This window comes from Oncorhynchus keta, chromosome 34 (assembly GCF_023373465.1).
Source record: "Oncorhynchus keta strain PuntledgeMale-10-30-2019 chromosome 34, Oket_V2, whole genome shotgun sequence".
Classification (NCBI taxonomy): Eukaryota; Metazoa; Chordata; class Actinopteri; order Salmoniformes; family Salmonidae; genus Oncorhynchus; species Oncorhynchus keta.
The window spans coordinates 71,456,319-71,468,092 of record NC_068454.1 but is presented as its reverse complement, the minus strand read 5'-3'; the positions used below and the strand labels follow the sequence as shown (position 1 = coordinate 71,468,092).

General features: G+C 45.6%; 1 protein-coding gene across 3 annotated transcripts in view; it reads left to right on the top strand.

The window, feature by feature from the left end:
* The first annotated feature begins 102 nt into the window (after positions 1-102).
* The window catches only part of arhgap33 (Rho GTPase activating protein 33), a 53,097-nt gene continuing 41,425 nt past the window's right edge, over positions 103-11,774 (top strand). Inside the window, exon 1 of one of the 3 annotated variants that reach the window (XM_035751390.2) lies at positions 103-813. In XM_035751390.2, coding sequence (XP_035607283.2) covers positions 808-813 — 6 coding nt within the window. In that variant the 5' untranslated portion in view covers positions 103-807. Of the gene's footprint in view, positions 814-1,275; positions 1,792-9,578; positions 9,615-11,774 lie in introns of those variants that run through there. The other 2 variants (XM_035751392.2, XM_035751391.2) reach the window with 2 other exon arrangements.

The following is an 11,774-nucleotide window of genomic DNA, read 5'->3' as shown; positions in this document are numbered from 1 at the left end:
TAATGCGAGGGAAAAGACGGCTAGCTGAATATATTTAGATTTAACTTGAAAGCATAAATAAAGGATAGCCAGTCTGCTTCTTACGCCTTTGTCCGATCAGGGGCATCAACTGGACCTCAGCATTTACACAAAATAGGGGAGCGCTGTCTAAACGAGTCTTTTTGGCTGATCAATGAAGATAGAAAATTTGTTTATCATTGTTGGCGTTAAAATAATGTTATCTTATTTACGATTAACTAGAGCCTTACACTCAATCTTTACGTTTCCATAAAATACACATCCCTTTGAGTTTTGGTATCGGCGGATAGACACTGCTTATCCACATTTCAACCACACGTGTGTAGAAACATCTCATTGCCTGAACTGAGGCAGCGAATGCAGCCTACTAACGATGTAGAAAGGACGATTTTGCATGAACCGAGAACTTCTTCAGATTTCTAACTAGCAAATTATGTCGTCTATAATATGGAGACAGTTGTCTACATTTTCATCAGGATCTCGCTGAAAATTTGTTTTTTGCCAAGGCAACGAACTAGATTTCGCCACCCCCTCGTTGTTCCAGTCACTCCTCACAGTCCTGTCTTGGAGGGCTGGTTAGGAGGTCCTTTTTCGTGTTAGATTCACAACTAGCAATGATGCTTCAATATTTTCTAAATGTGAGGTAAACTATTGGCATAGTTTGCTAACGTTACATATCAAGAAGCGGAGGGCCACTTTAACGAATGCATCAAACATTAATTTAAACCAGTGAGATTGGAATTTGAAGACAGCCCATCCGAACCTTTCCCCCCGAACCTGGATATCGGAATGGTGGTAAGTCATATTTTTTGTCTTAGTTCAGGCTGCATATGTCAGACATGAGGCAAGTGAAAAAAAACGTTTGGCAACAAAACATGTGATAGCTAGTTTTTCGTACCATGTCTGTCACATATGCCTAGTCTGTGTGGCAAATTGAAAGAGAAGATGCTGTCCAGTCCGTTGTTGCCATTAGTTACAGGGACACTGCTGAACCTTGGCCTGTCACTGCTTCGCTCAAGTCATTTGATATGGTTGTCTTTATCTGACCAACTAAATCTTATAGCTAATGCTATAAAGCCAGATCCCATGTGGCTATGCCGTTTATTAGCTCAATTTAACTAACTAACTAGTTACGTTATTTATTTCATCTAGTGTGCTAGCTAGCTCCAGTTAGCCACATCGCGCGCCCCTCCCTTGAAACGCAAGCATGAATGGCGGTGTTGTCTGTCAGCCAGACAGGGTGATTCGGTTTTACTGGGCATTCATCACTTGCCTTAATTCGAATATTTACGTGCTGTCTACAACGTGTCATCGTTTAACAATCTAGCAAGGCTCGCTAATATTATTATGATTGCCTTGTTAGTTGCTAGATTGGCAGCTGAAAACATTTTTGAAAACGGACGGTCTTTTGTCTACTCCGGCTAGGGCTTCCATTTCATTAATTGCGCGCAAGCCACAGTGATGTGCAGCTCTTTTCCAACGAACGTCATTCTCATAACAAAGGCACGGGATACTAATGTAGCTAATATGCTTTTAAATTAGTTAGTACTAAAGAAACGAATGTTATATGCGCAACATAATACAACTAATCTGTTTCCCATTGTCGGGCTGCAACGTTTTCAGATATAATATTGTTAAAGTCCCTCTCAGGCGTGTAGATACAATCGGTTCCAGGTAACTGTCGGCGTGATGAAGTAACACTTCAAACCGTTCCAACGCTATGCTGTCGTCTCGCGCTATAACATCACTTCACTGACTTCATGTTTTCCTAAGGTAAAAGCGCTTTAGACTTGATGGTTAGTCATAGCTGTGCAACTTGAAATGGTATTTTATTGAATGGAGTGATTGGCCTGCCAACTCCATTTTGATATATTGTCTACTCCCCTGGAGTTATGTCGCGTTCACGTGTTAGTCAGATCTAGGAAACTCGAAAATGTCTGACTTCCTATATCTGACTAGCACGTGAACGTGTCATTATTCTTACATACAGCTGTGTTTGCAATAGACATGGGTTTTGCATACCAGTGGAACAGGTCGTTCTACCAGAGAATATGGTGGTTTATGATCAGAGGATACAAATCCCCTCCATCCACGAGTCTCCTGCTCTCAAGACTGACAATTAGTAATCTGGGTTAGGTCCCAAGACTGGCTCTTTGCCACAGCATAGGGTATTTCTGTCATTAATGATCAATCCATCATTAATCTACCCAACCGTAGTGGACCCAGTATGTTAAAGTTGAAACAGGCTGAACTAGTGCTTAGCTTCAGATTATGTCACCTATGTTTATTCTCAGACTGTACATTACATTTCCCTTGGAAAACTAGGAATAGCCAGGCCTATTTTATGCTTCTAATGCCTGGCCAAACAAGGCATGTGTGTCATTACTGCTTTTTCCTTTATGGAGCTAAATCTTATGGACTTCATTCTGGCTCTGTTGGATTGACTCACTGGTTTCAGATAGATAGTTGGTTCCATGTTCTAGAGAAGCATTACTGTGTTGTCAGTCCTGAGTCTAAAAATTCGCTCAAGGCTATAGTTTAGCCTCCATCTCACAATCTCAAGACCCATTGGTTACGTTGACCTCCCTGGTCTGAACCCTTTCCAAGTATCCTTGTATGTTGTCATTCAGATTCCATGTCCAGCTGGTGTAGTGTATCTTGGCCTGCTCTCCCCAATAGTCAGTTTGAGGATTAGCTCTGCCTCCAGTGTGAGCAGCAGTGGGCGATCAAGGTGTTTAATTACAAACCCAGCATCTTCATAACTCTGTCTGGCAGGAGCTGTGCGTTTCAGAGATTGAATGAGACTAAGACTGAGGGCCTGTGTGTCTGTGTGTATACCATACAGAGACTGAGCGACTGAGACCGAGTGTGTGTCTGTGTGTATACCATACAGAGACTGAGCGACTGAGACCGAGTGTGTGTCTGTGTGTATACTGTACTGAGACGGAGACAGAAAAATACTGTTTGTGTCTTTGTTTCGGACAGACTGTTTATTTACAGCTGTTGGATGGACTCACCGGCAACATACCTAATTGATTTCCGTTTAATCGTCTCATGTACGGTCACTTGCAATGTTCGGTAAGAGGAAAATCAATGCAGACTGATGGTAATGTTGTGTTAAGAGCCTTTTACGGTTGGACATTACATTTGCCAAACAAGAGTTATTCTGCTTCCTTTGCGTTGTTGGCGCAGTGTGCAGCCGGCTGCAGTTCAATGTGTGTGTGTGTGTAGTTTTTCTGTACGTATTTGGATTTGTAGTAAGACTATTATAAAGATTAGGCTTCCGTTGCAGCACAAATTAGCTTATCCCAGCCCCAACTGAACTCAAATGCTAGTTGTTTTCAACACACTTGATTTAATGTAAATGCTCCCCTAGGATGCTCACTTGCCGACAGGAGAATGAAATGCTTGGCCTGTGGCTGCCAACAGCTGAATGATAGGGGGCTCTTACTGTACAGAAAGGAACTCTCTAATAATACATCCTTTTTATTTATGCATCATGCCCTGATGTGCTCTGGATAATTTAATCCTATTGAAGCTTGTTCCCAGCTGTTGTCCCTTCTTGCTACCATTGATGACCTGAGGAGTTGAAGTGGTAAGGGAAGTGCCTCAGTACACACACACACACACACACCCTCCCTGTCCTCGGTGCACCAGCGTTATTATTGCAAGAAAACATGAGAGGAATGGTTGATTTTGATGTTTGTCAGAATCAGCACTGCTGTTGTTACATAACCTCACATTCTATTCCACTATTCCCCCCCCCCCTCTGCCACTTGGGCTGCACAAATTACATAAAGATGTCCTCAATGTACAAATTTGGTAGGGATAGAGAGAGACCCTAGACAGGAAGATGGAGAGAAAGGTAAAAAGCAAAGAGTTGGCACAGCAGGGCCACGCCCACCAATAATCCTCTCCATCGCTTCCTGTTTACTGTGAGGCCCTCCTACTCCCTTCCTCTCTACCCTCATCTCTTGCTCACTCTCTACCCTCATCTCTTGCTCACTCTATCTTCCCTAGAGATAGACACCTGTGTGGATCTGCCTGTAATGGAGAACAAACACAATACACACACAAATCAATGGCTGCTTACAGACTCTGTAACACTGGCGTTCTGGCCACACCACCTCTGTCATTGGCCACTGGTTTGGTTCTTCACTGACCGATCATTATTTGATCACATACCGTATAATGAGAAACGAAACAAGCCTGGCTGCATTAGCAACAACGTTCAGTCACAAAGCAAGCGGTTTATGTTTGAGCTGAAATGAGGATGTGGAGAGCGGCACGGGGGGACTGGTTTAGGCAGGGCACAGCTCGTTGTCAGGGGTGACGGTCAGACAGTCCCCCTGTGTGCTCAGTGCTGCTCTCTGCTCGTCTCTACTTCCCCCTGCATGTGGACTCACCGTGAGGACAGATGTTTAGAAAGATCTAGTTTGACCACCTCGGAGCACTACTACGCCTATTGTTTGTCCTGTGTGCTTTATTCAGCAGATCGACAAAATGTGAGAGCTCCATGTAGCCTAGTGTAGGCTATATTATGGACTCATAACCCTAACCGACACGCAACACAGGTACTTTTATTTATTAAATGAAAATTATAATAATGGTGAATTTAATTACCGCTAGGCTACAGCCAGGGGGCTGTTTAGCTGAGCATGTTAACATGTTGAGCATCTTTCAAGCTGCTTTCAAAGCAGGCCCTTTAGAGAGGTGTGAGTCTCATGTGAGCCATCACTATGTTATTACCAGGCACTTTCTGCTGTACCTCATGCCATGTAAATAGTAAAGGGATCTTTGATCCCTGGTAGGTCTAGAGGTGAGCTATGAGGTGAGCTAAAGAGGCCTGACTGGGGACACCAGCCCTGTCCCTGACCCCTTTCCCAGGGCCTAAAGCTGGAACTGGGTTCACAGGGCTGCTGCTGACAGCTTGGGGGCAAGGGGCGTCACAGAGTCCCGCCTCAGGCCAGAGAAGGTCTGGGTGAGGGCACTGCCTCACGCCCTGTCACCCATCATCTCCTCTAACGCCCTCATAGAGGAGAAGCCAGCCGGCACCAGCCACGCCCAACGTGCGCACACACACACACTACTCACCCTGGAGACTCTTTAATGGGTGCTTAACATTAGATCTCTGTGCTAATACTGTGTACGATCAGATATGGTTTATTTACAGTACATTAACCTGTATACAAACCTACGACTTTCTTCCCTTCCCCCTCTTACTACTCCCCTCTCTCTGTCTGTTTTGGCCTGGAGGCTGGAATGTGTGCTATGCCAATATCTGTTTTGCCTCATGGATCACCCTTCTATCCATGACTTACAGTACAGTCAGTGCCTTGAAACCGGTTTTGCATTATGATTCATATCCTGGTTGTCCAAGCCCATATACAGCAGCTTGAAGAGACACTGACTAAACAGACAGCAAACCTGCATATGCAGTACAGCCACCAAGTCACTATACTGGAGTGTAGCCCTCTGTCCATATACTATACATGCTAGCTCTATAGTTTAAAATCTTTCATGTTGCCTTGACATCCTCCAACTTGCTGAAGCAAGTCTTCAGAACCCCCCCACCTTTACTGTGGCTAGCGACCTTGTTTCCCCCCACCAGACCTAGGCTCCACGTATGGATAGTTTTTCTCCTGTTACTGTTTTCATTTAGCCATTCTCTCTCTCCCTAATCCCTTTATGGTTTTTCTCTCTCTCCGCTGCAGTCAGATGCTCTGGGTGCCAGCTGTCTGACCCTATAGAAACATCTGTTCTGAAGCCATGCCCACATTGTTCCGTACCAAAATAAATGGTCCACTGTCCCGCATGTCTCGCTACACACACACCATACACTTGTTCACAACAGTCAGGCTTCTGACGAATTCACCCTCTTTTTCTTTCCTCTACTTCTTTCTTCTTCTTTTTAGTCTTTTCTCTCCCTCTCTTGTGTGTCTCTATCTCACGTGGCTGCAGCTGGGATGAGGGCAGTGTTTGGTGTTTAGTATGCTGCCGGTGGCTCTGTGTCTTTCCTGTCGCGTGGAAGAAAGAGGACGGGGCTCCCAGAGAGGCGCTTTTTGGGTAACGGGCGGTGGGGGTCGACAGGGGGACTGTCTGTTTCCCAGGGACCCTCTTCTGGAATGTCCATGATAGAGCCCACCTTGCTCCATTCTTACACAGCCTAGACCCTCCCCAGTCTTCCATCTCAGCTAGCCTTCGCTATGGCTTCCCATGCTTACTCGGGGAGATGGGAGAAGATTTGGGGGGCAGTGTTTGTTGCATTAGCCTGAAGGAGTACAGGGAGGGAGGGATGGGTGAGTGCGGTTCCTTTTTTTGGGGTGTCGTTGGGGGTTAGGTGGGATCTATAGGAGGTGAGGGGATGGTGGGGCATGGCTGAATGGGAAGGCCTGTTTTGTTCTGTGAAAGGTCAAAGGGCAGTGGGGGGGGGTTAACGGAGCTCATGCATTAGAAACACACTCCCAGTAAAGTTGTTTTGAGGCTGGGAGACAGAAGAAGCACCCCTCTGGTACACCTCTACAGTGTTAGTGATGGCATACTACATCAATAACCAAGGGGCCTAATGTTGCGTGAAACATGAAAAGTAGTCATGTGCAGTCTAGTGTTGTGACTATCTAACTGTACCTCACTGAGTGTGTTTACATGTGCCATTGGGCTGTCAACCTGCTGAATGACTTGACCCCTGGCCTCCCGTCTCTGGATCCAGGCTGATGCTTCTCACCCATGTCCAGTCCCCAAGCTCCTTTCACTGTAGTAGCCCCTGGATTTGAACAACACAGTCCCTGTCTGTCTCTGTCACCACCCCCACCCCCCCACGTGTGCAGTGTGTCCGGCGTGACAGATCAACACTTGTAGCCACGACTACTACTTGCTCCAAACTGGCCCATTCACATCACATTAGCCCATCCGCGACCACTTGCAGATGATGACAATAACGAAAAGAGCAGATTTGTGATGCCCATCCTCTTCACCCCACCTTCCCCGAATTCTCCCAAGATCCGTCTCCCAACATTACCCACTTATTCAGTCCTCAGAGAAAGAGGGGCTGACACTTCTATTACACTGGGTCGCTACGAAAGAGAGGGGGAGGGAGAGAGTGAGCATGAAAGGACACTCTTTGAACCTATTGTTCCCCCTGGAGAACGAGGGAAGGAAGGAACGAAGGGTGGAGAAGTGTAGGGGATTCTCATTGTCCTCTTTCATACAGAAAGTGAGTGAAATGGAGGAGTGAGAGAAGCAGGGGATGGGGCATGGAGGAGTAGCAGGGGGAGTTCTAGACAACAAGCAAAACTGTTGGAGCAGCTGGGTTACACAAACAGACATTTACCTTTTGGGCTGTAGTATTCTCTGTTGGCAAGCCTGTTGGCAAGCCAGACCCAGCCAACCATCCCAAGCCAACGTTGTGCTGTGACCTGAAGAGGACAGACCCAAGACCCCTTGACTGTGAAGACCGCGTCGCTTGGAGTGGGGCAGTTTACTGACCGTGGGAGAAAAGGGACAATAACAAATGGCTCTTCTTCTGCTTGACTGACCCTCTATCCTATTGTCTTATTTTGGGGTCAAGATCCAGGACACCTGCTGAGCCTCAGAGAGGCAGAGACAAAACAATAATCGTAATAATAGCCAGCCAGAGATTTAGTTATGAGAGATTTGTCAGGATTGATTTATGCAGAGTGGTTTTGAGCTTGTTTTTCAGTCGTCATATATATATATATGTGTGTGTGAGACCCACTTCACTCAACACACCTACAGGCATGAGAGAGTTGCTTGCAACTGTCGCTGCACAAACATCTGTGTCAAGTTCAGAGTCTGTAGAGGAATGAGAGAAGCTCACACACCCCTGCACACACCGTCCAGTTCACCCCACATAGTCGAGCACATTTGAGCCTGCTTAAACCCTCTCAATCGCACAAGCATAGAAGTAGTTGAATCAGACTCTCACACCATTATTTTTCATTCCCTGTGACACACTCTAGCATGCACACACACACACACACACACACACACACACACACACACACACACACACACACACTCTAGCATAGACATCCACACACACTCTTATCCTACTCTGACATCCTGTCCACCTAAATCTTATCCATGCAGTCCTTTTTATAAGCTCGAGAAAGCACACAATCTCCCTCTCACGGCCTGACATGCAAAAACATGTTGCGTTACCATAGCGACGCTGCCCACATGACGGAAGATCTCGGCAACTGTTGGTAAGGCTCTGGCTGACTAGAAAGCATGGAGCCTCACTTCCCACATCATAAACACCAACGTCTGCTCTGCACAGACCAACAGGCTGCCCACTGACTCTAGTCAACATTTTAAGCACACTCGATGCCTGTGACTTAGTAAGGTTAGTAAGGAACAGTCTCACTCTTGTGATTCATAGGGTAGAGTAGGCCTAGCCGAACTCCCTACAATTACGAAGCCTAACCATGTGACTTGGGACTGTTGTAGGAGTTGAATGGCAGAGGCTATAATAGAATGATCATTGGGCAGATTCACTTGCAGAGAATTCCCTCCTACACACACATTCAAATCAATGGCATTGTTTTTGTATGTTTTTTTTAGGGGCATTTTTACATAGCAGCAGAATTACTCCCCCTCCCAGAGAAAGCTTCACCGATACTCTTTGATACTTTTCTAATGTGCCCCCCACACACACACACACACACAAACACGCAGCATAGGCACGACCAAATCTTATACACACACACGACTTAGGCATACTCTAGAAGGAACAAAACTGTCACATTTAACCCATTTCCTCAGCGTGTTGACCCCTGTGTGTGACCCATGTCTGTCTGCTCCTCTCCCACCTCCAACTAACTAGATTAGCCAACTCCCCTGAGACAGACAGTGTGACAACACTTCACTCTGCTGTAATACTGGGAAGCCCAAGCACAATGATGCTGTCCGTGCTGACAACCTCACAGGTTATACTGTTAGAAATGGTATGCGACTGACTTATCGAAATACCAAGGGTTGTTGTCAACAAAGAGTATTCAAAACCAGTATAGGCATCTGAGATCTGTTTCTCTCTGTGGGTTATGGGTTAGATGGCACTATTATATGGATGGTTCTGTATGGGAATCAAGTGACCTTTTAATTGTGTCAGAGTGGAGAAGGCTTTCAGAGCAGTGGTGTTGATGCATGGCCTTGTTACGTTAGATCAGAGCTGGTTGGTTAAGGTTTGGCTCTTTCTGATGGAGCGTGAACAGTCAGCCAAGTCCTCTCGCACCAGCTCTCAACACAGGCCACTTCGTGTTACAGCAAAGCTCAATAGAATTGTTTCTATTTATTTATTTATGTTTTTATTTTATTTTTTTACCCTCAAACAATTAGGCTAAACAAAAGTCTGACCTTCTCTCTAGAATCAACTTTGAACTCAACTTACTCAAATCCCTCAAGGAAGCAGTCTAGAGTGTATTGTCTCTTGTCTACACACATTAAGCCTCTTGTATGAAGGGACGGAAATTAAATGTGCTTCCTTCGTTTTCTTTTTCTGTGTGAAGTGTCGTGACCCCAGTGGGTTGGGAAATGCACCATGTTTATACGCGCTATGAGCCGGACAGTCATGTCTGGTAAGTCTCCGTCTACCCAAACTGTCTGTATGCACCTCTTTATGTCTGTGGGTACTTATTGTGCCTGTCTATGTATGGTGGTCTGTCTGCACATGTGTGTAAATATACATACGTGTGCATGCGGTCAACAATTATTACAAGTATTGTCTATCTCTGTATGTCGTCAGCACGATAATGTCTGTGTGTGTGGCTTTACCCAGTGTGGTGTAAGTGATCTGCTATTCTGGGGAGACATTCTATCTATGTTATCTCTGTGGCCTGTACAGTATGCATGCTTGTTTTGTCTTATTCCCCTGTGTCTCCATGGTGGTCATGTCTCTGTGTGGCACTGTTTGCCACAGAACAGTGGGAAATGTTCATTATGGCACGTAGTTATGGACCAGAAACTACCCAGCAATGGATGACTTTGTACCAGTGTTGGCGATGATCCTCTGAAAATATTGATTACCAAGCTACCAATTACTTCACACTGGAGGAAGAAAAACTACACTAGAGTTACTTTGAAAAAGTAGTTCACTAGATCCAACTACTTTGTGATAAGTTATCATATCAAAATCTGAAATGTCATTGACTACAATTTGTTAAAACAGATCTCTCTGAAGTAAGATAACAGAATGTGCATATTAAACACAAACTGTCTTTCAAATGAGAATTAGGGGAAGGGCTGATGCCAAAAAAGATAAGAAATTCTTGTCTACTTCAGCCATATCTTCTTTTCTATTTGCAAGAAGAGTAGTGTATAGGTCCAGTAGTTAGCTACACTGCTACATGGCCCCAAAAAAAGTAATTAACTATGTACTAAAACACTACCAAGATTGTAATTTAGTAAACTACATTTTGAAGTTGGTGGTAGTTTCAGTTACTTGTTGAACTACATGTAGTTCACTACTCCCCAACACTGGGTAGACTCTGGGTAGATGCTGGGTAGAGCTGGTGCTGAACAACTGCAGCCGCTCTTCCCAAACAAGATCAGAGTTCCTGCTTTCCCGGTCCCTAAAGAGAGGCTGGAATACCAGGCATGCATTACATGGACTGTTGTTGGATCAGGGCACAAACATTCAAACTATGAGGTGAGATCTGATGACAGCGGCCTTACTGAGAGAACCAGGGTTTATCATTTAAAGATGTCTAAACTGAGAGGGGGTTTATATAGCATGCTGGATCCTCTAGACTCAACAGAACATGGTTTCTAGGTCAGCCTACTATACAGTTCTTCTCTGTACCACCAAGACTCCCTCCTCTTGGTCTTGTCGAAGCATTAAACGTGACACCTTTTTATTGCCCCCTTATGTGGTTTTGCTATGATGTGGAGGTTGTGTTGCCCTGTGTCACTGGCAGTTGTCGCCAGATAGATTAGGAAGGAAACCAAGCGTTTATATAAAGCGACCGACCGCCCGTCAGTCTGTCTCCTGCCCCTCACAGAACAGCTGAGAAGCCTGAGCTCTGGCAATGGCCCAGGGTTCAGATCGCTGTGTGTGTTCACACCATGAAATATTCAACAGTCAAGCATGTGTCTGTGCACACGCACACAGACGTAACCGCCAGGTATGCTAGGTCCACTTACCTGTCCCACTGAGCAGAATGCACTGAGAAGGGACCGTGATGGCTGGGCGGAGGTAACCATGGGAGACCGATGGTGACAGACAGATGGATGGACAGAGGGGATACATAGCACTGGAGATGGACTACACCAACATCTAAAAAGAACCCCCGCCCCCCTTGAAAGGGGTCCTCAATATGTTCAAGAAGAGGAGGATGCAGAAGGTAGAGAACAGGAGGTGGAGAGAAAGTGGGCTGCTGTGGAATCAATGAGGGGGGTGAGAGTGAATGCCTGCAGGGGTTATTACCCTGCCTGAATGCCATTAGGATTCTCATGTCTTTGGTTTTTGTCTGAAGAAGACCTGTTGCTGTACAACAATACCTACTAGAGCCTAGTCTCTTAGATTTAACTCCTGCTATTGTCCCTGAAGGCTGTGTGTGGATACTGCCCTGCTCTGACCGCCTGCCTGTGTCTCTGACCGTCTAGCTAACTGTTGTTTGGAAGCGGTGGCTTCCATGGCAGATCCAGTTTCAGGTGTCTATTGTGCCATACCAGCTGCCCGTGAAACTCTAGCCTGGTGTAGAATTAAGAGGGGTGTGGAGTTACTGGAAGAGCAACGA